Source organism: Aspergillus versicolor (genome assembly GCF_001890125.1).
Source record: "Aspergillus versicolor CBS 583.65 unplaced genomic scaffold ASPVEscaffold_1, whole genome shotgun sequence".
Classification (NCBI taxonomy): Eukaryota; Fungi; Ascomycota; class Eurotiomycetes; order Eurotiales; family Aspergillaceae; genus Aspergillus; species Aspergillus versicolor.
The window spans coordinates 3,519,691-3,546,590 of record NW_024467524.1 but is presented as its reverse complement, the minus strand read 5'-3'; the positions used below and the strand labels follow the sequence as shown (position 1 = coordinate 3,546,590).

The following is a 26,900-nucleotide window of genomic DNA, read 5'->3' as shown; positions in this document are numbered from 1 at the left end:
CCCCCTTTCGTTCATCTCAGTCGACGACTCGAGTTGTCGAGTCCGACCCCCAGAAAACGTGGCAGGCCTGCTGCTGTGCAACTTCATGCATGCAGCTGTGGCCTGTGAATGTCTCCTTTTACCGATTTGGCAGTAACCAGCGAGCCCATCCGAGTGATGGTGCCTTGACCCTTTGTCTTTGAAAGTGATGCCACTAACCAAACCAGGCAAGGCTTCATCTTTCAAATGTCCGCTGTTCTTGAACGTGCGTTGAATCCTGGGGCCCGGTCCGCATCTCCGGATAGGTTTGTTTGGCTTGGGGACCGAGGAAAGAACAATGCTCCCTATTCGCCAGGAGGTGCCCAGTTTGGCTGTTCCATCGGTCGTGATCGGTGTTGAGGAATGACACTGTTGTCTGAATGGAGAACTCCTTCCTGTCAAAAGGTTTCCCGTCTGGCTCATTCAGTAGTCCCAGATCGCGTCGAGCACTGATCTGCTGGTATCTTTCTTTTTTTTTTCTCTTCCGCCCCCAATAATCGACCTATCCAGTGTCATGAAAAGTGCCAAGAATCCCTGTCTTCAATTTCCTATTATGATAATATTTAGCGAGACTAGCAGAGATCGGGTTTGTTGATTGTTGTTTGATGTTTCACAATCTAATCTCGCCAAATTGGTGAGTCGGTGACAGCCTTCTCGCCAGGGAGAGAACTGTCATTTTCCGAACCAAGAGACCGCCATCTGCGTCGTCCCATTCCTCCCTGCGGCTGACCCTTGCAACACCTTGCAGCAGCCCTCGACGCAACTGGTCTGTTCACCACGAAACACCAAGCGGGCTAGCGGAGGTGAATCTGCATGCAATTATATTAGCCCATGTGGACCAACCGCGGTGCCGGGCTCATTAAGCCCCGCCTCATCGGGCTCATTTCTCAGCCGCAGAAAACATCGCGAGGACGAGCGACCAGTAAACACTGACACGTTACCACCATCTGCTGGCTTGGCTGGTGGTTCACCTTGTGCCCCTCGCTGTCATTCCGAGCGAGAATGAGGGAAAGAAATTAGCATCACACGAAGGGTCTTCGGCTCCCGCACGACCCAATTAAAAGGCTGGTTTGGGCCCAACCTAACCAAGACGGGACCAGCAATGTACTTGCCAAGCTGATGCGCATTTTATTTCGGGACGTGCTCAACACCCATGAGGTCATGCCCCATGTCTTGGCTGGCCTCCATGGTTGATGGTTGATTCAATTGGAGTTGCAACAAATGCAGCTTGGGAAATGCAAAGACTGTGGAAACAGAGTCAACATTAGGAGTATTGGTCCAATAAATACATGCAAAGCGAGGGTTTCAACCATAATCCGGGTCGTAGGGAAAAGAAACTTGGTCTAGGCCGATCGTTTCTGGGACGATTGAATATTTCAAGGCCGAGTTGGGCTTCTCCCGCCTTCTTGTTTTCTCGGTGAGCGCCATTCCTCCGCAGTTTCGGATAAAAACGGTGCCTGGATCGTGCAACCAAAGAATGCGCCATTACTTTTGAGTCTGGACGGCATCCATTTCTTGGGTTGTCTGGCATCTGAATGGACGGTCCATAATCTTCAGAGGGGGAGGCTTGCCCTGAGCTCCCTAGCCCGAGTACGCTTTAGCCTTTAAGGTTGCGACTTGCAAGCCCACAGGGCTATGAGGAGCTCCACGCCTTAGTGCCATTCCCAAGATTTTTCAGTCTTCCGCGTGCTTTCTGGTATTTGTGGTATTTTTGACCTCTGCGGACCGGGCACTCAAAGTCAATCACCGAGTCTGCCTTGCGGGGCAATCTTGAGTTCTGCGATCCCGATTGACTGAGACAAGCCGATGATAACTAAGTATTAGCAATAGCTGCTTGGACTGCCCGACAAGAACAATATGTATGACAAGGGTATCGACGCCCTCAAACGACACACCAAACTCCGGCGCATGTCAGAGGTCCGAAGCTTCCTTCGCCTAAAGATGATCTTACCGGAAATCCTTGGTTGTTCGAACGATCAGCTTGACTGGAAGAGGCAAGATCTGGGATTATCAGTGACGATGGCGGGCTTAAATCGTGAATAGGAGGATTGACAGGGTCTAGCTCGGTCTGAGAGACGGACCCCCAATTCGGTAACTTAGACGTCAAACTCGATGTTGTCAAAAGGTATCATCCCCTCTACCTTGGCTTTGTGCACACTAGGCAGAAAAACGAGGACGAGGCAGCATCGAAACAAGCCGACAAGCAGGACATGATGCTTACTGTTCCCCCTTGAGGCGTTGATTCTTGGATGACTCGCGACGACTTCCAAGGGAGCCTGGGGAGGCGCATCAAGACGCCTTGTCCGCAGCCAGAACCGAGCCAAAACCTGGCTTGTCGTTGTCGGCCGACCCTGCCCGATGAACCAAAAGATCGAAAAGCACCGTTGGGCTTGGTATGGAGACGTCGTTGCTCTTCGCTCTCCCCACCCAAGGTCGCACCGCTGTTTTTCTTTTCTTGAAGATTGCTTAACTTGCTTGCCACTTTTTTTTATTCGCCTCCAAACCAATTTCCATTTCCGTTGGAGAGGAGAGTGAGAGTTTCGACCATCTGTGGTTGATGATTCTCGGCGCCCGTCGAGGACAGTGTCAGACAGAGCCTTGGCGGAAACAGAGTTGAGAGGATCTGATCCATCAACAGACCCATGAGTCAAATCAAGGGCAGTTTCATTGGATCGATGAATCCTGCCATTCCTAGCTAGACTGACTACTGGGCTCAGGAATACCGATGAGGGTTGGAGACCCAGAGTTTCGGCACGGAGTCGCTCGTCCCAGAGCTTGCGAACAGGACAAGCACAAGGAGGGCTGCTGTGATACCTCGCTTGCGCTGATGGTTACATCTGATGCCTATCACCGCACGGGCTGATTATTGTTTTGTCTACTTTGTGGGAGCAGAAAGGGGTGAAACTCAGATCCGGGCTGAATCCTGACGGCACAAGCAAGAGAACGTCCCACTCAGTTGGGAGCGGGACGAGATAACGTTAAGTGACAGAGAACGACCGTGTCAATCATTATTAATAAGAACTGCTAGTGCGCCCGCTAGAGAATGCCTGCAATGGCACTATCGGGGCTACTTCAGTCGCGCGAACAAGAATGGAAATCCGAAAAATAAAATAAAAGGAATCTGGGGTGAAGAGGCTCAAAACTGGTCTGCTTGCCCATGTTCCCTGTGCACTCGACGTGCCAATCGCCAGCCCTCCATCGCGGTCGCATTTCCAGCTCTGCCCCAGTCTGCGGCCTGCCCAGTCCTGCGTCGGGCTGCCTGTTCGAGGGCCCTGATGGAGGGTGACGCCCAGGATCCTGCAGTGCTCTCCCATTGCCGCAATTCTCGGGCTCGTTCTCGTTCATGGACACAATCAGATTGAATCCGCGATCCAGCCTGTTAAGCGGGCCTTTCCAGTTCCCACCGGCCACCAGTGACTGGGCGTTTTGTGGCGTCTCTCCATCTTCTCCAAAGCCTCCAGTGTCGACTAGTTCCGAGTTTGCTTTTTCCCCTTCTGTTTCTGGTTTTGGGGGGGTTGAAATTAAAGTGACTCTTGTTGTAATTCCTCTTTTATTTCCTTTTGGGCAATTTCTTTTTATTTTATTTTATTTTATTTTATTTTATTTTATTTTTTTTTTTAAATTTAGCTCCCCCTCCACTCCAGCACCCAAACTGCCCCTAACCCCAGTAACCTTTTATTTTCCGTCGATGAGAGGAATGCTGTACTTTTACTTTATTTAATACTCTGCAGTCCTCACTGTCCTCCACTTCCTGAGTTCCTGCTGCAAATCTCGCTATAAAAATAACTGCTGGCTGCCGTTTTCTCGTATTCCCACGTGCATTCCTCACCACTTGCTTCATCTTGCCTCCTCCCTCTCTCCCACTCTCTTCTTCCGCCTCCACTCCAAGCTGCCTGAGCTCTGCGGCTCGTGGTTATTTTTGGACGCTGCATTCTTCACCTCGCTCTCGTGGGCCACTGGACCCTCCCTCCAGTCCATGCGCTTCTAAATAAATATCCCCTCCACCCTCCTCTCGGTTCACGTCCTCCTGCCCTAACAACCAACCTCAACGCCCCTCAGCGTCCTTCTATCTTCTCTACTATTCTACTGTCCTGGGTAGTTGACTTCTATCCTGTCCCTTCCTTCTTATCAACGCGCATTCCTTACTATATACCTTCCTTCCTTACCTTACCTTAACCTTACATCACCTCACCTCACCCTCCTTATATACTTCAAAATGGCTGGTCCTGGCGGTGGTCCCCCTCGCAAGAGCCACACTAAGTCCCGCTACGGTTGCAAGACCTGCAAGCGGCGCCATATTCGTTGCGACGAGACCTTCCCTCAATGGTATGCTCCCCACGATGCGAGTCTGCGAGAGGTGTTTTGCTAACTAAAAACAGTCGCAACTGCACCAAGCACAACTGCCGTTGTGACTACATGGATGTCGCTACCGTGCATGACGAGTCGACCTCTGTCCGGAAAGTCCCTGACCTTCTCATGTCCGCAGAGATCGAAGTGGAGATCAAGAACTGGCACCTCACCGGGCTCCCACCGTTCCCTGAACTCATGCACTTCCCGCGCAATTGCTGGAGCAAGCTATCAAGAACCGACCTCCGTCTCATCCATCACATCATTGGGCTTTCTATCGATCTTCACCGCCGAGGGCTCAGTAGTTGCACTATCTGGGCCCAGAAGATGCCACTGTAAGTACCACCTGTATCATTATGAGGGTGCCTTGACTGACGGTACAGCTTCCTGTCGATTGCCATCTCCAACGACTTTGTGATGAGCTCCATCTTAACGCTCTCAGCGGGACATCTTGCTTGGATCACGCGGAACCAGGAAACAAAACAGCTTGCATTCCACCACCGAGGCACCGCTATCCAAGGACTTCAAAACGCAATTGGCAACTTCTCGAGGGATAACTCGGATGGCGTCCTTGTTGCCTCAATCTTGCTGTCGTGGCAAGACAGTGAGTGGCCCAGCTGGGCCTCTTTGCAGCAAGGGGTAACAACCGTCCTCGACTCGATGCCCCACATGTGGAAACAGGAATCCGAGCTTGCAATGTTCCTAGAGAACCAACGATACTTAGCAGGTAGTGGCTTCCAATTCCAGGACGAGGATCTCGCTAGCCTCGAACACACCATTATCACTCTTCAGACCGTCCAGAAGCGGGTCGCCCACAACCACGAGCACTACCGGCGGCTCGGAGAATTACTCGATTTTGTGCGCCAGTTCCAGCGTGATATCCCTTTAACTCCAGAACAGGCCTTCGAACGCGTTCAGCCCTTACGACAATGGTTGTTTTGGCTTCCACCGGCAATGTTGCGGGGAGGCGACGGAGACATCGGCGCCTTGGCTATCCTGGCCCAGTTCTTTGGTGTCAGCGTGGCTCTTGATAGCCTGTTCCCCGACCTAGGAGGCGCCTACCTGGGGCCGATGTCCGTGGGACCAATCGAAGAAATCTACCGCACTATCTACGCCCGAAATGCAACAGCTCCATACAATCCTGATGTCCACCTTGCCATGTCCATCATGGATCTCCCTCGACATCTCGCCGCCAGATACCGGGCTCGTCTACAGTGGTCCCCACGGGCCTCTGTTGAGTACTACTCTCCGCCGCCGACAAGTCCGTTTCAACCCATGCAAGACTTCCGTCTAGCAGGATCGTCCTCTCCTTCTTCCGTTTCCGCTTCTTACACACCGTATACCCCACCACTCCAGTCTCCCCCGGCGGTGACGATTGCGAGCTCGCCATTTGAAGTTTCCGCGTCGTATGTGACGGCGCCAGGCTCTGCGAGCCTCTACCCCTCTCCTCAACTTCTCTCGGATACCCGGGAGGCTCCCTCCGATTCCTCCTATCCACCAGCATATCTAGAAGATATGGTGTGTGCACCTGTTTCTCGGGTGGATGGAGGCCTAGGGTTGAGTTCTTTGGAGCTCTACGAAGATCACCATTCTGTTGGCGATTATAGCACTCCAGAGTCTGTCTGGCCTGGAAGTGTTTGCGCGTAACTCTTTTTTTTTTTTTGTTTTCCTATTTTGAATTTTACAAAAGGCATTCAGGTTGAGCTTGGAATTGCATTGGATTATGGCGATAGAAGGGTTGGGATTGACTTCCCAGTGGCATTTTTTGTTCATTTTTTTTTTTTATTCTATGCCCCGAAGCAGGGTCAAATCTTTGGATGAAATGATCTGGCGTAAACACCAGAGAACAGAACAGAACAGTGGAGGAACTCCGAAACGAAATGACCGGAGAAGGCAATGTGCGATATACCCAATATTCTTTTTTTAACCTGGCGTTAGGCTGGAAATGTGGAAATGATTTTGCATGTCTGGATACTCTCAGAAACCCACTCAACATTTAACATTAACAAATAACGATGACTCCCATCTTTCATCTTTTCTCAAACAGTCCGTCCATTACTAGTACTCTAGGTCAAACAGACTAAAGCAGAAGAATGTGACATCGGAAGAATTATTCCTGAGTGCCTTGATTTCGAGAAGTGCGAGGTCGCTGAACCTTGAAGTTATAAATAGATTAGAGATCAAACCCTCGAATGGGATCGACGGCCACGTTCCCACAGGGAGGCCTGAAACGAGCTTAATCTGATCGTCGGGTCGCGGCGTCCTGGTTTTTCTCTTTTTCCACTCGAGCATTGACAATAATAATAATAATAATAATAATAATAATAGTAATAGTAATGAAATAATGGGTTTGCGCGGGAGAGACGGATAATGCAACAGGAGTTTGTGGTTTGAAGATCATGAGAGTCGGAAGTTAATGTCCTCTCTCCGCTTGCTTGGCGGGCAAACAGGGTCTTCATGACTAGTACTAGCCTGTATTCTTCCATTCTCCACGGCTGGCACCACCCACCTCATAGGCGAAGGCCCGAGCAATCGCGGGGAGGAGGATATCGCGATTCCCCGAAGCCAGGGTATGATGTGACACCGAGCGCATGGATGCGATGGGTCATGGATGGATGCATGGGAGATAATTATAGAATCCTGGCTAGGATACTGAAGAATTTACGAGGGAGATCAGCGTGTTCCTGCATTTCAGCGTTCGGGCATTCTTCTGCTGTTTCGCGTGCGACTGTCGACTGTCAACATACCTGTACTCCGTAGGAGTGAGGGGCTGAAACGGCTAACAAACGTGGGAATGAGGGGAGGCTGGTTTTGTCCATCAACAACATTGTTATTGTTCACTGACCTGCCTCGGTAATATCTCTCCGAGGAGATGGGAAGAACAACCAGGTAACTCGCTGCTGCCTTCCCCACGGCAACCCCCGTGCAGCTGAACTCATGAGTGTGCTCCTCAAAGAGTCATCCTCCCCGTCAAAGCTGGTACCGACTCGAGTCATCGGATTCAGACACCTCGCAGATGATCCCATTTCCCACGGGCCAAGACGAGTATAGCCAACCTCACAATTCAGACCAGTCCCACATGGAGCCAGCAGCCAGCACCCAGACATCTCGAGAGATTGGCACGGGCACTGACGCAGGATGAACTAAGCCGGACAGCACAAAGATTGGTGGGGCCGGTGGGCCGCCCTCATGCCCTTCAGTCTAACCCTCCTGGGAACCCTCGTATTCGGCATCTGCCGCTATTCCGGATTTAGATATGCCGCTAGCCTGATTAGATTAGCACTGGCCTAGCCTTGACGGGGCTAGCGGATTTGTTTTCCACGGTTGGGTTTGGGCTGTTTGGCAGGTTTGCTCAGTTTGGATGGTTTAGACATTTTGTATCATTGGCAAACATAGCAAACAGTAGCTGCTTCAATCAATGTCATCACATCAACGCAGAAACAATCTTGTGTTCCGAGCTGTCTCAGAAGAACTATACAATGGCCGACGCAGCTGGTTGGAGCACGATCGAATCAGACGAGGTATTTTTAATACAGCTTACCCTGTGGGTTTAATCTAGACGATAAGCTAAATGTTTCCTTTTAGGGTGTTTTCACCTCTCTTGTCGAGAACCTCGGCGTCAAGGGCGTCCAGTTTGAAGAGCTGATCTCTCTCGATCCCGACACGATACGCTCACTAGGGTATGATATATAAGCTCATCTACACTCTCATCCCATACAGCCCCAGCTTCCACAGCTAACACAACACCGCCTTACCCAACAGAACAGTCTACGGCGTCATCTTCCTCTTCAAATACCTCCGCGCCCCCGCAACCAGCAACACCCAAACCCAAGATGGGTCCCCCGCAACCAACCTCCCAGAAACCTTCTTCTTCGCAAACCAAACAATCCAAAACGCCTGCGGCACCCAAGCCATCCTCTCCGTCCTCCTAAACCACGACACCCCCGCCCCCGAAAACCACCAGACCCCAATCTCTCTCGGCCCGGAGCTCTCCTCCTTCAAGGACTTCACCACAGGCTTCCCCTCCGACCTCCGCGGCGAAGCCCTCTCAAACTCCGAAGCAATCCGCACCGCTCACAATGCCTTCGCCAAGGCCAGCCCCTTCGTCGACGAGACCAGCCGTCCCCAGAACGAAGACGAGGAAGGAGACGTATACCACTTCATCGCCTACACGCCCGTGAACGGGAAGCTGTACGAGCTGGACGGGCTCCAGCCGGCGCCGATCTCGCATGGATCTTGTGATGCGGAGACGTTCCCAGAGAAGGTGATTGAGGTGCTGCAGCGACGCATTGCGCGGTACCCCGAGACCGAGACAAGGTTTAATCTTATGGCTGTTGTGAAGGATTTGAGGATTCGGGCGGGCGAGCTTGGTGATGTTGAAGCGTTGCGGACCGAGGAGAGGAAGCGCGCTGGGTGGGCTTGGGAGAATTCGCTACGTAGGAGCAATTTCGTCGGCTTTATTGGGGAGGTTCTGAAGGGCGTTGTTGGCGGGAAGGAGGCGGAGGGAGAGGGCGCTATTGATGCGTGGGTGAAGAGGGCTGAGGGGGAGACGGCGAAGAGGTTGAGACGTTAACTTTGTCTCGCCTTTTGAGTTCTTCTCTTCTAGATTGGAAGCATGAAACTGTATGATACTCCAGTAGATTGTTAGGGCATCTGCAATCTGCCACCGTGGACGAAATCATTATGAATTCTTTTTTTTTTTCGGTACTCCAACAACACCACTCTACTCATTAGTGACACGATGAAATACCTGAAATGGCAGAATAAAAATAAAGAGAAGGTAAAGTCATAATAGAAACCACGAAGCCATCCATCCATGCCATGCATTTTTGCAAGCAGATAAATGAAACGACATAAAAAAATAAAATAAGTAAAAATAAATAAAGAGACCGCTGTGGAAATCTACCTAATATGCTACCTAGTCTATCTAACGCAGTATACAAATCATCATCATAAGGCGGCCATTACGCGTCGTCTCTCATTCATATATCGGCATATTATTCCCTCGCTTTCCATCTCTTTTTAAAGTGTTTTGCATATCACGTCTCCCTGCTGCCTGCTCGTTCTTATATGCACTCAGACCGGACCGCAATGCCATTAAGCAGTAAATAAATAAATAAAAAAAAAAAAGAGAAATAAGATAAAAGGGGGTGGAAAACAAGATGATGATTTTATACGCCCTTCGCCAGATCCCATAACAAAAATGCTGCTCATAAAATGAATGAATCTAAATCTGATATACAGAGCGGAGCTTCTGCGCGACAGGCGGGGGAAGCCGGGTCATGAACGAATCGAAATCGGGTATCATATTTTTGTAACCTTGCAGGACCTGCATTGTTGTTAGTAAAAGGTGAAAAAGAAGGATGGCTGGAAACAATGATTCGACAGTACCTGTTGGAATGAACTTTGGATATCCTGGTATTCATCCTGGTGAAGCGACTTGCCCGGGAAAGCAGCAATAGCTTGGAAGTATCCACCGAGAGATGACTCCATAGCTGCCGGATTCTTCATAACGACCTGGTTGAATCCCAGGAAAGCGGATGCCTTTTCCCGCGTGAAATCGATTCTGCTCATCGACTTCAGAAACACGCCGGCGTACTCTGCCAACCGCGGCGCAAGCTGGTCTGAGCAGCAGATGCCTAAACGACCCAGCGCCATAGCGGCATTCTCGTTGACCGAGTCGATGATCTCCTCGTTATTGATGATGGAGATAAGCCCGTGGTATAGCTTCTCTGCGTAGGGGGCGAGCGCGGCCTTTTCATTCACGGCGATCTCGCCGCAGGACCAGCATGCATTGTTTAGCACGCTGAAGCCAGTGTGCCGGTCGTCGTCACGGATCAGGTCGAGATCTAGCTGTTTGATGAGGATGGGCACGATCTCGTTGGTGAATTGGTCTAGCTGAGGGAAGATGTTGATAGCACAGTCGCCGAGCAGAGCGTAGGACGACTGTCGCACCTCGTAGTTAGGATCTTGCATGCAGAAGCAGAGCAGGTCGAAAAACCGCGGCTGCGAGTTGGCGACCAGTTCTCCGCTCTTGTTTGGATCGATCGCCTGGATGATCGCGCTCAGTAGGTCCAAACTGGTAACCAAGAAATCCTTGTCCGGTTCGTCGATGGTGTGGTTGTTCACAGAGTTCATGTATTCCTGCAGGTTCTCGTAGATGATCTTAATGCACCGCTGGAAAAGTGGAGGTGCGAAGGGGGCGAATGCGTCGCCGTATGCCGCGGTCACATATCCAAGACATTCTAGCAGCGGGAAGAGCTCTCGGGACTGGTCAGACACCTTATTATAGCGGTCGATGAGGGCGGGCATGAGGATATCGACGAGCTGAGGCTTGGCTAGTTCACCCATGACGCACTCGGCCAGGGTTTGCACACAGTCGTAGAGAATATACATGTTGCGGTCCTTGTACTTGCCAAAGCACAGCACGAACTGGCGGAGAATGGGTTCACAGTATGGGATCAAGTTGGCATCAGACTTCTCTTCCAAGCTGGCAAAGGCAGATGCAGCGGCCTCTTGGACCTTTTTGTTTCCGTCAAGCATCCGGCGGAGGATGCCCTCCATCATGGGCTCGAAGAAGCGAGCACGCTCGGACGGCTCGGTAATGTGAGAAGCCCATTCGGAATAGCGTCCAAGACACCAGCAGGTGATCTGCCGAACCACAGGTTGCGAGTCGTTGAGCAGTGAAATCAGGTATGGAACAAGTTCAGGAAGGTGGGGAGTAACTGCGTCCATACAACCATCCGCTACCGCACCGAGAGTCAAAACAGCGGCCTCCCGCTGCACCCATTGTTCGTGACGAAGGGTTTCCTTGAGATAAGGTAGGATGACTTCAAAGATAGGTTCATGGTAGACATTCGAGAAGACATCCAACGCAGCGGCGGAGCACTTGCGCAGTGTCCACTCATCTTCGGGGTCATCCCCGAACTCAGAGTCCTCAATTTCACCTTCGCTGAGGTCATCATCCTCTTCCTGTGGTGCTGCCTGCGCATCACCATTCTGCTGTCCGGCGTTCTTGGTAGTATCTAAGCGACCGGCCTTCGACCTAGCAAACTGCGGTTTCAGATCTTCTTCGCGGTCCTCCACGTCGGCGTCGTCGCCCTCGCCTGCTAGCCGGATGGCTTCCTCCTCATCGTATACCATGCTCTGAAGTAGCACCGGTACAATCTTTGGCATATGCGGAGCCAAAGGCTGTTGTAGGGCAGCCTGCTCACCCGCAACCAGCCAGAACTCCGCAGCATCGAGGTTCAGTTCCGGGTCGATTTGACTCTGTTGCTGCATGATAATATAGTTGACCAGCCCTTCCATATGAGGAATGAGCTTCTCCGGAGCAAAGTCTACAAGTTGTGCAAAAGCCTGGCACACCGTACGCTGTACTTCCAACGACGAGTCGTTAGACAGCTGGAACAGCTGCGACAGAAATACATCCATCTGCGCGAGAAGAACCTTAGGTCGGTGCGGGAGGAAGATTAGGACAGCCTTCAGCGCCGATTCCCGAATTCGGAAGCTCTCGATGGAGCTGAACGACAATAGCTTCGGGATGATCACGTCAAGGGGGCACTGCCCATTGTAGTCCCGCTCGAGGATCCGGCGGTTATCCTCGCAGACCTTGAACAAGGCCGACATGGCGGCTTCTCGGGTTGTTGTAGCTGCATCTCCGGAAGGGCTTTCAACCAGGTTCAACAGCTCATGAAGCACCTCGGGCCACGCCAATAGCCCCGCCTTTGAGATCAACTCCGTTATCACGATACCGGCGGAGTTCCGCACCTGGGCGTTGTTATCCCGGAGGCCGATGAGGGTGGCTGATCGGATATAGGTGAGGGAATCCTGGGGGATTGTGTTGTATGCGACGTGGATCTTCATCTTGAGGTTCATCGCCGCGGCGAAACGGACCATGTCGTACTCCGCCGCTTGCAAATTCAAGACGGCGGGCTTCTGCGGCGTGCAGAAGAGGTAGGTGATATAGTTGACATAGTCTGGCGATGAGGTCGCTTGTTCTAGCATCTGTCATGGTTGGAGGTGCTCTCACGTCAGTCATGGTATCGAAGAAAAATTTCCAGACAGACGAAGGCGCAGGGGCAAAAAAAAAAAAAAAAAGAATACAATTGCAGACGGGGGCAAGCTTGATATGAAAGCAAAGTGCAATTTGAAATGATACATCCAAACGTCATGTGGAGAAAAGTAGAGCAGTTTGAATTAAATACGAATGCGCGACATACCTGTTCGGCCTGCTTCTGGGCGGCGCTGTTGTAAGAATTCAATGAATCCCTGAGGCAGTAGGCCAGCTGCCCCAGTGGCTCCTCCTGAGGCTGCCACTCCATGGTGAAAAAATATAAAAGAAGCGGCGGATTCAACCGGTAACAATTGAATCCCAATACTGGGAAAGAGATGCAAAAATAGGGAGGAGAAGGAGGGGAGGGGAGAGAGAAGCTCGCAAGAGATGGGAGGAGGTGGTGGACGGGCAATTGTGTAGGCCCAGAAACCCCGCTGAGGTGGGAACTTTCAGTTGGCTCCAACCCTTCCCCAGAACCAACCAACAATATGCTTCCGCACGCTTTGGGGCAGGCTTGGATATTAACCAGTCTAAATATTAAATGGCAGGGAATAAACAGTGAGTCAACAAAAAAGACTCTTGCCACCAGATGCGATGCAAATCTCCCAGCCAGTCGAGTATCAAAGAAAAGTAAGGAATGTTCAGCGTTGTAAACCAATACAAGATTACACAAATTACAGCAAAGACCAAGTCAGACTTTTAGGGCAGATTCTGGAGTAAGCACAACGCCAGGCGATTATTCCTCAAATTGGGAAAGGCCCCCTGTCTGTCGAGTTATTAGAAATAATCATTCACTCTACTTCTCTACCCAGCTGTGTCATGGATTCGAAATGCTACAAGGTACCCTCTTTGTCCAGCCAGTACGATAAATACAGTAGCAAAACACCCCGAAGGCCAATTCTGGTGGCATGAATTCCAACCCAATTAATCGCAGCACCAGATATTACCACCACTTATGTCTTAAGAGAGTCATCGAAATGATCATGGTAATGAAATTAATGCGCGGATAATCTCCGTATAAGTCTCGTATATCTAAACTATATAACCCCAACTCCCTCAACCTCCAAAGACGCCGTTGTCTTTGTTATGTCCCCACAAATGGCAAGTATCCAGGCTTAAGCCCAGACCATCTTCTTAATGTCGTGCACCAAATACTCCAAAAGGCCCGTTCGCTTCTTCGCCTCAGCCAGTGAGATGATCTCAGACGATTCTATAACAGAACGTTGTGGCTCGGCATCCGCTTGTGTCGTCGTCTCGCCCGCTCTCATGGCTCGCTCGATTTCCTCACAGATAGTCCGAACCCAGTCTGTCTCGCCCATCGTTACGCTATTCCTGCGCTGTGTTTGAGTGACCGAATTCGACAGTGGAAGGGCCTTGAATGCCATAACGCGTGTTTTTACACGCTGCGACCCCGTAAACCATGAGGCCATGTCCCATTGGTTGTCTAGCGCTTTCGGGTCGACCTCGCTCTGGAGAGAGCGTGTGTTCACTCGGAGGGCGTTGTTGTCACCTTCACGGAACTCGATTACCAGGCCGACATTGCGTTGTTCGTCGGATTGTGCCTCTGTTAGAGTCGATGTTATGTATGTGCCGTAGTTCATACGTGAGATTGAGCGTAGGTCGATCCGCTCGAACGACAGTACCTTGTCTATATTCCAATCAAAACGGCAGCTGTAGACAGCCGCATCAGTGAGAAGTAGAACTGATTCCTCAAATGGCAGTGTTCTAAGTGTATTTGGCTGCCGGGGTGTCAACATGGTCCACCCGCCCAAGAACTCCTCGGACTGGTCGCTGATCACAATTCGACAACTTGTGTCAATGGCGTTCTGTCTGAGCTTCTGGACTGAAATACCGGGATCCGCTGTTTGTAACTCCGTTGCAAACTCTTGGAACACCTGGGTCGAGACATTGCCCAAAAGGTAGTCAACGCACGCCTGCGAGAAGTAATCGTTGACAATGTTGTTAAAGTACCGAGACAACGTCAGCCCGAAGTCATTCAGAGCCCCACGGTAGTCCCTTTTTCTGGTCCTTGTATAATCGCCCTTCAGCGCCGCTGTTGAAGAATACTGCTTAGAGATGGCATCTCCGTTGTCTGCCCACAGAATGTTAAACCACGCGGTCGAGGAGTCACCACCTAGATCAATATCGATTCCTTCCTCCTTCAGCTCGTGCTCTAAAGCCCGTTGTGCAAAGGCGCATTGTGCGACACCCGTTCGGTCAAGGCAGTCCATGCAGTTGGTCCGCACGATCCCCAGCTGGTTTTGAAGAACAGTGCCGTTGTTTACCACGATACCTTCGAACTCACCCAGGGTGTCTGAGAGCCTATCGACAAGCCGGCTCACGTTTTCGAATTTCATACCCCGGCATTCATTGTGAAAATCGAACCATTCGAATCCAAGTGGGGTGCCGTCAATGCCGCCGGACTTATTCAGTTCTTCAGCATATTTCTCGTACTGCTCCCCGATTTTCACCTCAGGAGGGCGTTTGTCGATGAGAGAAACAGCTTGTATCTTTCCATAACGCCGGCTTATAGTGCGGAAATGCCGCTCAAATGCAAGTTGATTCGTTTCAGTCGAATGATGGAGAACAGGAACTGGCTTGAAGGAGTACGGTGACTGCGAGAAGTATAACGGAATAGAGCCTCGTAACTGAAGGTAAGAGTAGACATTATGGGAAGGTTCCCAGTCTGGGACCGAGAGAATCTGCTCCGTCTCCACGGTATTGGCGGTATTGCCGTCGTCGTCTACTCCACGGCGTAGATATCGCAGGCCTGGTCGCTTGACTGACCGGCGGGAGATCAAAGTAAGCAAGAAATTTCGTTTCTCACCATCTGCGCGTATTTCCTGCGCTTCTTCTTTCTCGCCCAAAATGCATGCCTCCGCAGGCTCTGCCTCAGAAGAAGCTGCGGGATCTGACTTTGCGGCAACTGTGAATTCGCTTTGGCCGACGAATCCCTGTATAAGTGGTAAGACGACATGATTTGCACCCGCTGTCACGAATGGAACCATAAGCTTTTGGTTCCAGAAGTACTAAAGAAACCATGGGTAAGATTAGATATACCAAAAGCAAAAAAAGGGAGTCCCTTCACGCACCAGTTCATCCGTATACTTGTACAGCGGCAGTTGCCCATTCGAGGCCGGCGGTTGAGCGCTAACGGGTCTCGTGAGGTCATAATCATACGAGAAAAAAAAGTTGCGCGACGAGAAGATTAACTTTGTATACCGCAGCAACTTTGGTAGCAACTCAATCGGTTTGGTCGCCGTAGGCGGCTCCGTGTTTACTTCGCTCTCCGAGGTCGGGGTCTCGTCATCATTCGCAGATGGAGGAGTAACAACAGACTCCGTATTCACAGCAGCCGATGATCTCGCCGCAGCAGTGTCGTTGTCCTTAAATTCCACCAGCGGTATACCCACGGCATCATCCGTGTTCAACTCCGCAGTACCGAGTCCAGGCAACCCCATCGCCTTACGCGACAGCCAGTTCGCCGCAAAGCGGCCGAACCGCAGCCTTTTACCAACCATATTCTCGGTGATATTGCTGCTGATGCCGTCGGTACCGGCGGGGCGCGCTTCCCGGACTGGCGAGACTGGTGCTGTGTTGACTTCTGTGTCTGCGCCATCGCTCTCTGCTTCGGATACGTCTGCATCCTCGGATGCTGTGTCACTGTCGTCATTCTCTTCTTCACCTTGCAGGATGCTCTCCTTTGCTTGCGTTATCGCGCGACTGGCATCTTCGTGAGAGGATGTGGGGATAACGGCGACATTCGCGATAGAGTAGATGGGCTTGCCTTGAATCTGGGCAACTTGATGGCGCTGCGTGATCGTGATGAGGAACGAGTATGACGCAACGGAAAGAAGGCCTGCATATCCATAAATTAGAATCTCCAACTATATTGATTGCTTTCCTGTTGTCATCTAATCGCCGCGGTAGACGGGTATCTACTCACCAACAATGCCGTAGCTTTCCAAGGCCGTGGAATCTTTCCTCTCACTTGGATCTGGTGCGGGGTTTAGGAGGGACGAGATGCGATTCGTTTTGTAGTCAATGCGAATCGACGAGGACTCGCCATTGCCATTGTAGCGCAGGCCATTCCCTGGGGACTGTAGGATGAGCCCATCGACCGCTGCGATGATGACTACCTTGCGTAGCAGGCTAGGCATGTTGTCTGCATTCCACTGGGCAGCCCAGCGGTTGCTACCTCGGTGAGAATTTCGCTTCGGTGGGGGGTAGACGCCTCCGGCTGTCAGGTTAAAATCTAATCAGGTAAAAGAATGATAATATATGGTCATCGATATACTTGTATACATTGCTGCCGCGCCCAGGCGATGTTGGGCTCAAACTTGGAAATGATCGTAACGGCCGGGTGCTGTTTGCAGTTCACATGAGGCCGTCTTGTGTCATTCCCCCACTCCGCTCCTGATCCTTCTGCAGGAAATCGGAGATCAGGTTACGGACATAGTCCTTTTATTGCGCATGTCCAATGCCCTTATCACAGTTTAATCTCAACAATTATCGGCTGGATGTTAATGAGCCTCATTTATCCCGTTAAAATCAATAAACAGCCCGCGTCCCGAGTTATGCGGTTACTATGACATAGGCCCAGAGAACATAGACAAAACTTCGCTTGGAATCTATTTCAAAATCGACTGTAATGCATAGGTATATACAATTCAAATCCTTACCGCAAGCACTAACGCCTGCGTTTTTGCCCAATCAAAGGTAAAGTCATACCAAACATATCGCCGTATTCCGGCCAAAAAGGCGTGACTCGGCCGCTATTCTGGATTCTGGTCATAAGCTTCTTCTGCCATGGCGAGAAGATAAAAGTACATAGTCTCCAGCCCGATACAATCAACAAGCATCGGTTGTGACGGCGGATATAGAGAATTGAAACAGGGAGTATGGAAAACGAACACAAAAAAGAGATGGCATAATAACCTGTCGTAAATAAGCTAGCACAGCCAGCAAGCAAGACAGCTGTGAAATCGTAGGTCGTAGTCTACTATAGATCGTCGTGTTTCTTCCGTTGCTGCGACGTCTGGTCTACCTCCTGGCTTTTGTAGGTAGGGCCGGGCTCCCCGTCACTCTCCTCGGCCAGTTCCGATAAGCCAATATTTTGGTTCTCGACATCGTAAGAGTGGATGAGTCCTTCACGATCACCATGGCCGTTCATGAAGGCGATGCTGGAGGAGCTGCGGCGGTGTGGTTCGTGGCTCCTGCGCGCCTGCATTGATCGACGCGTTTGGAACCCTGCGATACCATCCGTGGGGACCCCTTCTTCATCAAATTTCGAGTTGAGCAGTTGCCCGTCTGGGTCATGTCGCGAGATGTTCAAGAGATATACTCCGGAGAAGATAATAAGGAAGCCGCAGAGTAGTGAAATAGTGTTGACGGCATCGGTTGTGTTGAATCCTTTAAATAGGATGAAGGAGGCGCAGAGCGTGGCGGTCGTAAATGTGACATAATACAAGGGATTGACACTGTGGAGCCTGTTAGCTAGATCGGCTCTATTTTTGAACAGAGCTACTCACATCGAGGTCGAGAACTCGTTCAAGGCTTTGTTGAAATAGTTCATCTGTGTGAGAATGCAGAAAACCGTGACGATGAGGAAAACGTATGTTGACGCATGACTGAACTGGTTGTGACCTCCTAGACTAAGTTTCAAGGCAATTCCGAAAGCCTTTACGGACATGACAGAGACGGAGCCAACGGTGGAGCAGATCGAGATGTAGATTAAGGGGTTCCTCTTCCCATATAATGGTGCGACTCGGTAGATCATCAGGGTGGCAAATATAGCGACGGCAAGGCAATAGAGCAGAAAGCCTAGAATCAAAGAAGCAAAGAGTCAGAATTCCATTTCGTGATATATCCGGCGCTGAGGCGTACCAGGTTGAAGCGCATAGTGCAAAATCTCATCAATCGTCTCGACTGGCTGGTCCGGTGGCGCATGTAAAACAATCACGACTGAGCCCAGTAAACACATGGCACAGCCCAGCTTCCCCAGGACACCAAGTCTTTCTTTGAGGAAATAGGACCCTAGAACGGCGCTTGAAGGGGTTAGCAATTTGCCAGGCCATTCGAATTAGTAGGACAAATAATCGCAACTCACCCGATTAGGACACTTAGCGCACCCAACGGTGTAACCAAAATAGCGGGAGCGAATGCATATGCGGCGAAGTTGGCGGCTTCTCCGATAGCCACTGCGACCTTGTTAGATGTCGATCTTCGGTCTGACAGCAATGATTGTTTCCATACAGATACTGACTCCGGCCCACCACGTCGGACTCTTCAGATATGAAAACCCTTCTCCTTCAAATCCGTGTCGTTCTGTCGCATGATTTAAACCCTGTGCGGAATTAGTCAGTTGTTTATCCTGGCCGAACGTAGGCATTGATAGTCGGAGGAAAGGAAGGGCGAGATCTGGTATATACGCACTATTTTCGTGATGACAAAACTTGTGCCTTGGGACTGGTCAGTGCTGCGCAAGTAATGGAATAGAGAAGGTAGAGCCATACCAATGGCCATCGTGGATAGAATGGCCAGTAAAAGGCCGATATACCTGTTGTCCGAATCATCCGGTTAGAATGCGGTCGCCTTAGGCAGGGATTGAGCAGGAAGAGGCGATGCGACGGGCGTACTTTTCTGAAATCATGTTTGTTGTACTCAAGGAGCGATTGCTCCTCCTGGTGAAAGGGCTCCAACTCTAGCAGTTATTCGAACGAAGGAAGGCAAAAGCGTTCGTGAGCGATCGCAAGGAAGATAGTGAGCGGGCCTGGTCGGCGAGTTGTCGAGGGCCCAGAATGCACCAACACAAATACAGGAATACCGGTCGGAATGAAGACGGAAGGTCGCGAAACAAGGGCAGCAGTCGAAAAGAATGGAGCGGCTGAAGACCCTGCAGCCTGGAAGAATGGGACAGATGGCGGGATGGCAAGCGAGTTATTGATTAGAGGACCGATCTCGATGGAGGTCGATTCGGAGGCTGGCTGCGGCCGGGCCTGTTGCTGCTGCACTCGTGCGGTGGGGTTTGCTGGGACTGGATCTGGACGCGTAAGTGGCCCAAGCGAACGAAGCGGCAAACCAAGTATGTCACTGGCGATCAGAAGAGTAACAGACAACGAAGAGACAACGAAGGTTGGGACTGAGGAATAACGTCTGCGGGTGCAAAAACAGAGAGAGAGCGAGCAGGTGAAAAAGAAGGACAAACGAGTGGACAAGGGCCGAATGAAGGGCGTGTGAAGGGCAAGTTTCAAGAGGCCAAAGGTCATCTGGCAAACTGGAGGGTTGCACGACTAATAAGTAACAAGGCCGCTTTCGATGCCGACCCAAGCCAGGACCAGGCCCAGCGACAAGAATAGCAGTCTGCCAGTCTGGCCCGTTGAGGTCAATCTTTGATGCTTCTGCGCTCCGTCTCTCACAATCTACGACTTGGTACTGTGGCCGGTCACTTTTACAAACAAGTAACTATTGGTAGCCACTGCATTCACTGCCCTGGGTAGCTGGGCTATTTGGTGCTCCCTGGAGGAAATCAAGGGCAAGGTGGCCATTCTTGTCTCAGGCATGTTTTATTATGTGGAGGACCCCTTGAAAAGGCCAAGTTCGGCCAAGTTGAACGATCGGCGTTTCAGTTCAAAACTGAGAATAGCTGTAGGTCCGGCCTCTCGGCGAGGCTGAGCAATGCCCCCCAGTTTATGCCCCGGTTTATGCCGTTGATGCCGTCGTCCGATGCATACCTGGTCTGAAGCGTCCTCATAAATTCGAATTACGATCCGGTTGGACTTGGTGATCGTGGTGATCGAACGCCCCGAGCCAAGGATACTTCTCTTCGAACCACGCTGCTAGAAGTTTCAGATTTACTCCAGTTTACTCCTCTGCTCATTTATCAAATACCTGAGCAACTTACTTACTCTAATGCTCCTGTCTAGTGTATAGCTTACCGCCGAGCTGTCTCGAACTGCCCAGGCGTCGCAACCGCGGTGAAATCGGCCAGCAAGGGCTGGATTCTGTACGCTTTCTCGATCGATGGTAAATTGTTAGCTTAAGGTGTTCAAATCCCTTTATTTAGCCAATACTCATGTCCTCCCTGCTTGAAGATGCAGTATATAGCAGGCTTTGTCCCTAACCTGTATCAAATACAAGTACAGCATACAGCGCCTCTTCCGGCGCTTAGTACTGTAGGAAACTCCTTTACTACATATAGAAATTCGCAACCTTCCCAGGTTTCTGTAAAAGAAGTTTCGCCACCGGCCACGAGTTGTACCTGAGACTCCCAGAAAAGGTATGCCAATGGAGTGGTGGCTCGAATAGTAGGCAACCTTTTTTTTACCTTTGATCCTTATGCTTTACCGCGAATTTTCACATTGTTGTAGAAACGTCTGCCGCGGACCAAAGAGTATATGGTGTGACCCATATTCCAGGCTTCTCCGATCGGGTCTACTATGTTAAGGTCGCCACTACGTACGTAGTCCTATAGGTAATAGAGTACTGGAAAAATATTTGCAAAAGTAATCTGCAGTAGTATTCACTCTATCGACCGCCATATAATACAATCACAACAGCCTCTCCTATGGTCCACTCGATAGTAGCCATCATAGTAACGAGGACTCTCCATCCCCCACACGTCTTTTAATCCACACACGTATTATACAGCGAGGCGATCGTCTTCCCCTCTTGCAGTTGATGAAGGTTGAGGAAAACGTCTGCGATAGGATGAATTTGTATCGAGTACTCCGTAAACACCACCAGAACGCCAAACTATTTCCCGAGGTATCGCTAACACTAAACAAGGACTGGGAGAATCGAAACCGGAAGAGGGAGAAAATCAAGAAAGTTCATAAAGGGGAAAGAAACCGGGGGGGGAGCACGATAAAGAGTCTAAATCATCAGAGAGGCTGGTGGCACAAACCTATAGCTGCAAGTCGCGGCTTGGATGCCCACGGCGAATGGTAAATCGGGGAGCACCTAGAAAGTACACTCCCTGATGATCAGACGGAGGTTGGTTAATAAATACGTACCTAGATCAATTTAAAACGGTTGAGGTGCGATTCCTGCGGTTATTTCTGAAGCCCAGAAATACCACTCGGAAGCGCGGCTCGAATTTCATGGCCAGCATGAATCGATGCTGGGGTTGGATATTCTTGGAGGTAGCCCAACCGGAATCTTGAAGACCCGCTAGATGTACGTGAAAACGGGAAGGGACGAGGTGGGATGTTATCAGACAACTCATGACGAGCGGGGGCGCTTGACTTCTTGGTTTGAACTTTCGGGCACGTCGAATTCGTCGTCAGGCTCACGAAGACGCTTTCCAGCGGCGTGACTCGTAGAGGCACCCTCTCGTTCTTCATCAAAGTCGCCAAGGTCATCTTCGATTCCGAGGTCCAAGTAATCTTCATCTTCAAAGGGTAAGTCGGCGCCCTCATCGTTTCCCGCAGGTGTAGAAAGAGCATTTTCGGCGGTTTCACCAACTTCACCCTGCTCAATTACATCGTCGACTTCTGCCAGCTGTTCAACAGGCTCCGTGTCATCGTGAGGGCTTTTTAGGTCTTCTGTCACGCCTAGTGAGTCACCTTCCACATGTTGGGTTTTGTGGGACTGATTCAAGGGATCTTCATCCAGAGAGGACTCGGCAGCTACTTCGTGGCTATCCTGACCTTCAGCATCATCGGCGGCGACACCACCATTATTTTGGGAAGCATCAGGTTGCGTCTCCTCCATGGATGGCGGTTGCTCGTGATATTCTGCTTCTGGGCCGGTGTATTCTTCCGGATATGTCTCTGTTGAATCCGCTGCGTCCCCTTCAGGCCCCTCTAAAATATAACTGGGATGGGCCACGTCATCGGGTTCATCTCCCTCAAGGTACTCATCTTCATGATACTCATCCTCATAGTTCTCTTCATCATAAGGGCTCTCAGAAACTTCTGGATTTTGTTCTCTCTCAGCCGCATTGGCTGGGGGCAACGGCTCGAGAGTACTGGTGGATTCGGTTTTCTGTTCCTCTGAATGATGAGGAGAGTGTGGTGACTCAGGACGATCTTCGGCATTAGGGCCGTTATGAACAACCTCGCCGGTTTCAGTGTGCTCAATCTGTTCAGTTTCCTGGGATCCGGCACCATCTTGCTCGTCATTAGGTGCATCCTGTGAATGAGATGTAGACTGTAATTCGGGCTCTACCGAGCCTTCCTCTTTGTCTTCATTATCCAAGGCGCGCTGGGGTTCCTCCTGGTATTGTTCTTGGGCTGTCTCTTCGTATTCCGCGGAAACACCATCTGCATCGGGGTAAACTTCCCACGACTGGATCTCAGATAATCCTTTCCCCTCACTTGCAGCTAGCAAAAGATCCGACAGTTCCGCAGCAGCAGTTAGTTTAGTACTAAGTGTAAGATATAGGGCTTCTGGTTCTTCAATGCCATCATTGTGGCAAAAATGCAGATACACGTCTACAAATTGTTTCAGCGAAACTTTTTGTGTCTCGAGCGAGTCCTAAAGGTAGTTCTGTTAGCAAATGATAAGAGAACCCAGTGGTTTGGATAGCTTACCTCTGTTAGTTGAAAGTTGAGGGCTTCGATATCGATGACTAGCACCTCATTCTCATTTATGTGGTTTTGAAGGACTTCACGGCAAGCCATAAGCAACTTTCCAAAGGACTCATACGCAAGACCCTCATCTTCTAGGAAGAAGGTTTCCGAGGAATCGCCTTCCCTTGGAGGAAAAAGCGAAATCTCGTTGTCTTGATAGTAAACTTTGACCGGATGAAGGTGCGAACTTTGCGTTGAACCGCGGTCTTGTTCGGGTTCCTGATCATTGGACTCGGAGACTCGCTGCTCCTCTCTTAATTCTACATCCGCTTTGCCAAGGTCATCCTTAGACGGCTGAGCCTCGTCTGAGCCTTTGTCATTGTCCTGGGGGTTCTGCAACTCCTCAGGGGCCTCTTGCTGATCGTTGTTACGTATCGTTTGCGGCTCGACCTGTTTTTCTGCTTTCTCTGTTTGCTCTGTTTCATTAGTATTCCTGGCGCTTTCCTCGGGATGCTCGGATTCCACGTGGTCCGTCGCCGCCTTTTCGGCCAATTGTTCATCGACCAGGTTGTCGGCAGTCTGCTCAGGCTCAGGCTCAGGCTGTAACTTGGGTTGGGTCGTGTCCACAGTTTGCGTTTCCTCCTCAGGGTGCGATTCGGTATTGACGTTGTTATTATCATCGGCCAGTTGTTTTTGCGTTGGACTGGCTCTTTGGGCTTCTTCAATCTTCGCATGTTCTTCAATGGATGCAGGTACCTCAGAGCCCTTTTGTTCATGTTCCGGGACGGGGCCATCGAGGTCTTCATCGTAGTCATCTTCTAACATTTCCGCCTCGTATATCTTTCCTTCCTCGTCCGCATTCTCTTCTTCATACTGCATGTCGATGTTCTGGTTCGTTTCGGGGTAGTAATCGGCGTCGGTCATGGATGGCTCGGCTACATCGTCAACCATATCCTCATCGGGGATTCCATCTTGCCCTTGGTTTTCGCCATTATCCATGTATTCATCAGCTGTCATGTCTCTGTCTGGATTCGAAGCCTGATCCTCCATAACATCGATATCAATTTCGAAATCATCGGCGGGGCCCTGGTACGGTGAGGCCATCTCCATTGTGTCATCCATCAAAGGGACCTCCATGGTGGAAAACGGGAAGGGCGATGTGGTTGTCATGGCCCGGAATGAAGGTTTTTAAAAGGGCGCGTTGAAAGTTTTGAGTGGCGCTCCAGCCCAACATGTGTTGGTAGTGCCGTAAAGACAAGCTTACTCAGAATATTCACAGAAATGAAAATGATTTGGTTATTAGTGAGGAGAGAATTAAAATAAAGCAGGTCTCCCCAGGTGTGGCGGAGGTAAGTGATGGCTTTGTTCACAGGAGGCGGCAAGCTGGAAACGGACGTGTTTCGGGCAAGTTCACAAGGAGTAGTAAGCGAGTGGGTGCACGGACCAACAGGGGCCCGAAGAGAACAGCAAGCCAGACCTCCGCCGCCGATGGTCTGAATATCTCCGTTATCTGGCCTTCCCGGCAAAACAAGTCCTGCCTCACCCTCCCTCCTTCATTGCTGGTTCTATCTGAGCTGCAATTGCTTTACCGAACCTCGTCTCTGAAAGTTACTGACCATGGTATGCGTGCCCGCCCCCTTGAACCTGACCAGTCCTGCTCACCAATCCGCACAATCAAGGTCGTCCTCGCAGCGTCAATATGCACCCGCGGGGGCAAAGCAGTCCTCTCGCGCCAGTTCCGGGAAATTGCCCGCTCTAGAATTGAGGCTTTACTCGCGTCGTTCCCAAAGCTCGCGGATTCCGGTACCCAGCACACAACCGTTGAGCAAGACAATGTCCGCTTCGTCTACCAACCCCTCGACGAGCTATACATCGTCCTGATTACAAACCGCCAATCGAATATCCTGCAAGATATTGACAGCCTTCATCTCTTCGCTCAAGTTACTACCAGTATTTGCAAGAGCTTGGACGAGCGGGAAATCCTGCGCAATGCGTTCGAATTGCTCAGCGCATACGACGAGTTGGTGACCCTCGGGTATAGGGAGAACCTGTCGCTCTCTCAGATCAAAACATTCCTGGAGATGGAGAGTCACGAGGAGAGAATTCAAGAAATCATTGAAAGGGTATATAACCTGACGGCCGAATCGCGCTCGGAGGGAATGCTGACTGCTTGCAGAACAAAGAGCTCGAAGCAAGCGAAGAACGCAAAAGAAAGGCCAAGCAACTGGAGATGCAACGAAAAGAGGCGGCTCGCAATTCACGCAGCATCGCTCCCCGAACCCCGTCCTATCCTGTCTACACGCCCCCTTCGCGCCCTGCTGTACCCGACACCTATGACAGCTATGAAGCGGAGAAGAAAAAGGCCTTCGCCAAGTATGTTTTGACTACGCCTCCTTGACTGCTGACGTTATCTAATTGTTAATTCTTTCTATTCTATCAGACCGTTGCCTACGCGTGGAAAAGGAATGCAGCTCGGTAAAAAGTCAAAGGCTACCGATATATATGAGAAGGTCCGGGGTGATTTGGGGCCGGAGGCTGAAGAGTCAAGCCCCCTGGTTACACCCCAAGCGGCGACGCCAGTTGCCGACAGAGTGTCTTCCGCTCGCCCTTCACTCTCCGCGGGTCGGGAGCCAATTCACATTACCATTGCAGAGACCATTTCCGCTGCGCTCACTCGTGAAGGTGCACTTAAATCCTTTGAAGTGAAGGGTGATCTCCAGCTCCGTATTAGCGACCCTGCATTCACAAAACTTAAACTTGACCTTCTCGCAAACCCGACCCACGGTGCGCAGTTTCGCACTCACCCAAATGTCGACAAGGCTGTCTTCAGCAACTCTTCTGTCATTCAACTAAAGGATACTTCGAAGAGGTTCCCGGCTAATAACTCAATCGGCGTTCTTCGCTGGCGAGTTGCGGGTGCGGGCTCTGACAATGCAGATGTTCTACCCATCACATTTACGGTTTGGGTCAACAAAGGCTCCGACTCAACCACAGTTACCGTCGAGTATGAGCTCACAGGCTCTGACAGTCTCCGTGATGTTGTCGTCACCATCCCGTACGGCGCGAGTGAGCCAGCTGTGTCAAGCTTCGACGCTGTTTACGAAGTCTCGGGAGACAGTCTTGACTGGAACATTGGAAATGTGGATGAGGAAAATGCGTCTGGCAGCTTCGAGTTCGAATCTACAGGCGATGATGAAAATGAGTTTTTCCCGATGACAGTGCGATTCTCGAAGACAAACCCGTTTGTCGAGGTCGACGTCTCAGACATTTCCCTCATAGAGGAGGGGGAAAGCACTGGGTATTCCAAGGACGTCAAGAGCGTCGCAGAAGGATATCTTATTGAATAAATTGGTTTATGGGTATAACCCAAACTATTAATGATGATCGGGCGACCCTTTCTGTGTACGAAACAACTTATTGCGAGTTATTCTAGATTCTGCTAGCAACCCCTTTTGACCAAATGATATATTTTCAATCCAGACCTGCGATCTTTTTCCAAGCATCTCCAAAGCGTCTTCAATTAGCACTCCCATCGTCCGATCAGAGATCTCGCTGTTTCGAGTACATTATGGCGTAGCATGTCATTTTACGTTGCACTGTTGCTTATACTCCATTGCTTTTGAGGGGTTGCTCTTGCCTTCTCCCATCCTCATTCTATTCACCTTTCAGGAAGAAAATTGGCGCCACTCATTGACCAGGGCACTGCATACAACATGCCATTATCTTTTATCCACTCTCTAACTATCATCTTTTTTTAGCGCAGCAAAATAAGTAACATTTCTTCAAATTTTGAAGGCCCCTCTTCGCTCTTTAGGTATGCTTGTTTGCTGCAGTCCCATCCAATACCTTCGGTCAATTTTTAATCAATATAGATCATTCTATAGTTGTCTGGACCCTGTTGGTCATTGTTATACTATGGGCGGAGTAGATGAAGCGAAAAATATAATCGCTATTGAGGGTATGGACGG

The 26,900-nt window shown here is 50.5% G+C and overlaps 8 protein-coding genes across 8 annotated transcripts; 3 read left to right on the top strand and 5 right to left on the bottom strand.

The window, feature by feature from the left end:
• Window positions 1-4,234: 4,234 nt before the first annotated feature.
• Window positions 4,235-6,012, top strand: ASPVEDRAFT_24112 (putative C6 transcription factor RosA-like; the record flags this gene model as incomplete). Its single annotated transcript, XM_040809629.1, has 3 exons — window positions 4,235-4,344; window positions 4,398-4,700; window positions 4,749-6,012. The coding sequence occupies 3 exons, from the start codon at window positions 4,235-4,237 to the stop codon at window positions 6,010-6,012; spliced, it is 1,677 nt and encodes a 558-aa protein (XP_040662901.1).
• An 845-nt stretch (window positions 6,013-6,857) lies between these two features.
• Window positions 6,858-7,653, bottom strand: ASPVEDRAFT_36528 (uncharacterized protein). Its single transcript, XM_040811225.1, has one exon. The coding sequence runs from the start codon at window positions 7,470-7,472 to the stop codon at window positions 7,203-7,205; it is 270 nt and encodes an 89-aa protein (XP_040662900.1). The 5' UTR covers window positions 7,473-7,653; the 3' UTR covers window positions 6,858-7,202.
• A 191-nt stretch (window positions 7,654-7,844) lies between these two features.
• On the top strand, window positions 7,845-8,938 carry ASPVEDRAFT_78872 (putative 26S proteasome-associated ubiquitin C-terminal hydrolase; the record flags this gene model as incomplete). The annotated part of the gene is made up of 3 exons (XM_040816615.1): window positions 7,845-7,886; window positions 7,951-8,045; window positions 8,128-8,938. 3 exons carry the CDS (start codon window positions 7,845-7,847, stop codon window positions 8,936-8,938), a joined length of 948 nt encoding a protein of 315 aa, XP_040662899.1.
• A 654-nt stretch (window positions 8,939-9,592) lies between these two features.
• On the bottom strand, window positions 9,593-12,686 carry ASPVEDRAFT_121093 (putative importin beta-2 subunit; the record flags this gene model as incomplete). The annotated part of the gene is made up of 3 exons (XM_040805855.1): window positions 9,593-9,694; window positions 9,757-12,369; window positions 12,585-12,686. The coding sequence occupies 3 exons, from the start codon at window positions 12,684-12,686 to the stop codon at window positions 9,593-9,595; spliced, it is 2,817 nt and encodes a 938-aa protein (XP_040662898.1).
• An 847-nt stretch (window positions 12,687-13,533) lies between these two features.
• Window positions 13,534-16,578, bottom strand: ASPVEDRAFT_119061 (SacI domain protein; the record flags this gene model as incomplete). Its single annotated transcript, XM_040805666.1, has 3 exons — window positions 13,534-15,447; window positions 15,511-16,277; window positions 16,365-16,578. The coding sequence occupies 3 exons, from the start codon at window positions 16,576-16,578 to the stop codon at window positions 13,534-13,536; spliced, it is 2,895 nt and encodes a 964-aa protein (XP_040662897.1).
• Window positions 16,579-17,420: 842 nt separating this feature from the next.
• ASPVEDRAFT_49184 (DUF803 domain membrane protein) lies at window positions 17,421-19,070 on the bottom strand (the record flags this gene model as incomplete). Its single annotated transcript, XM_040814130.1, has 8 exons — window positions 17,421-17,898; window positions 17,950-18,241; window positions 18,305-18,465; window positions 18,528-18,618; window positions 18,674-18,764; window positions 18,854-18,879; window positions 18,934-18,977; window positions 19,057-19,070. The coding sequence occupies 8 exons, from the start codon at window positions 19,068-19,070 to the stop codon at window positions 17,421-17,423; spliced, it is 1,197 nt and encodes a 398-aa protein (XP_040662896.1).
• A 2,570-nt stretch (window positions 19,071-21,640) lies between these two features.
• ASPVEDRAFT_49183 (uncharacterized protein) lies at window positions 21,641-24,102 on the bottom strand (the record flags this gene model as incomplete). Its single annotated transcript, XM_040814129.1, has 2 exons — window positions 21,641-22,897; window positions 22,954-24,102. The coding sequence occupies 2 exons, from the start codon at window positions 24,100-24,102 to the stop codon at window positions 21,641-21,643; spliced, it is 2,406 nt and encodes an 801-aa protein (XP_040662895.1).
• A 324-nt stretch (window positions 24,103-24,426) lies between these two features.
• On the top strand, window positions 24,427-26,732 carry ASPVEDRAFT_183466 (coatomer subunit delta). Its single transcript, XM_040808909.1, has 4 exons — window positions 24,427-24,552; window positions 24,612-25,055; window positions 25,109-25,305; window positions 25,373-26,732. Exons 1-4 carry the CDS (start codon window positions 24,550-24,552, stop codon window positions 26,277-26,279), a joined length of 1,551 nt encoding a protein of 516 aa, XP_040662894.1. The 5' UTR covers window positions 24,427-24,549; the 3' UTR covers window positions 26,280-26,732.
• Window positions 26,733-26,900: the final 168 nt, after the last annotated feature.

Coding starts and splice junctions, on each gene's coding strand:
- ASPVEDRAFT_36528 (XM_040811225.1), bottom strand. CDS start 7,472: ATGTCTGGGTGCTGGCTGCTGGCTCCATGTGGGACTGGTCTGAATTGT.
- ASPVEDRAFT_183466 (XM_040808909.1), top strand. Junction 25,056..25,108: donor TTCAAGAAATCATTGAAAGG/GTATATAACCTG, acceptor GACTGCTTGCAG/AACAAAGAGCTCGAAGCAAG. Junction 25,306..25,372: donor AAGAAAAAGGCCTTCGCCAA/GTATGTTTTGAC, acceptor CTATTCTATCAG/ACCGTTGCCTACGCGTGGAA.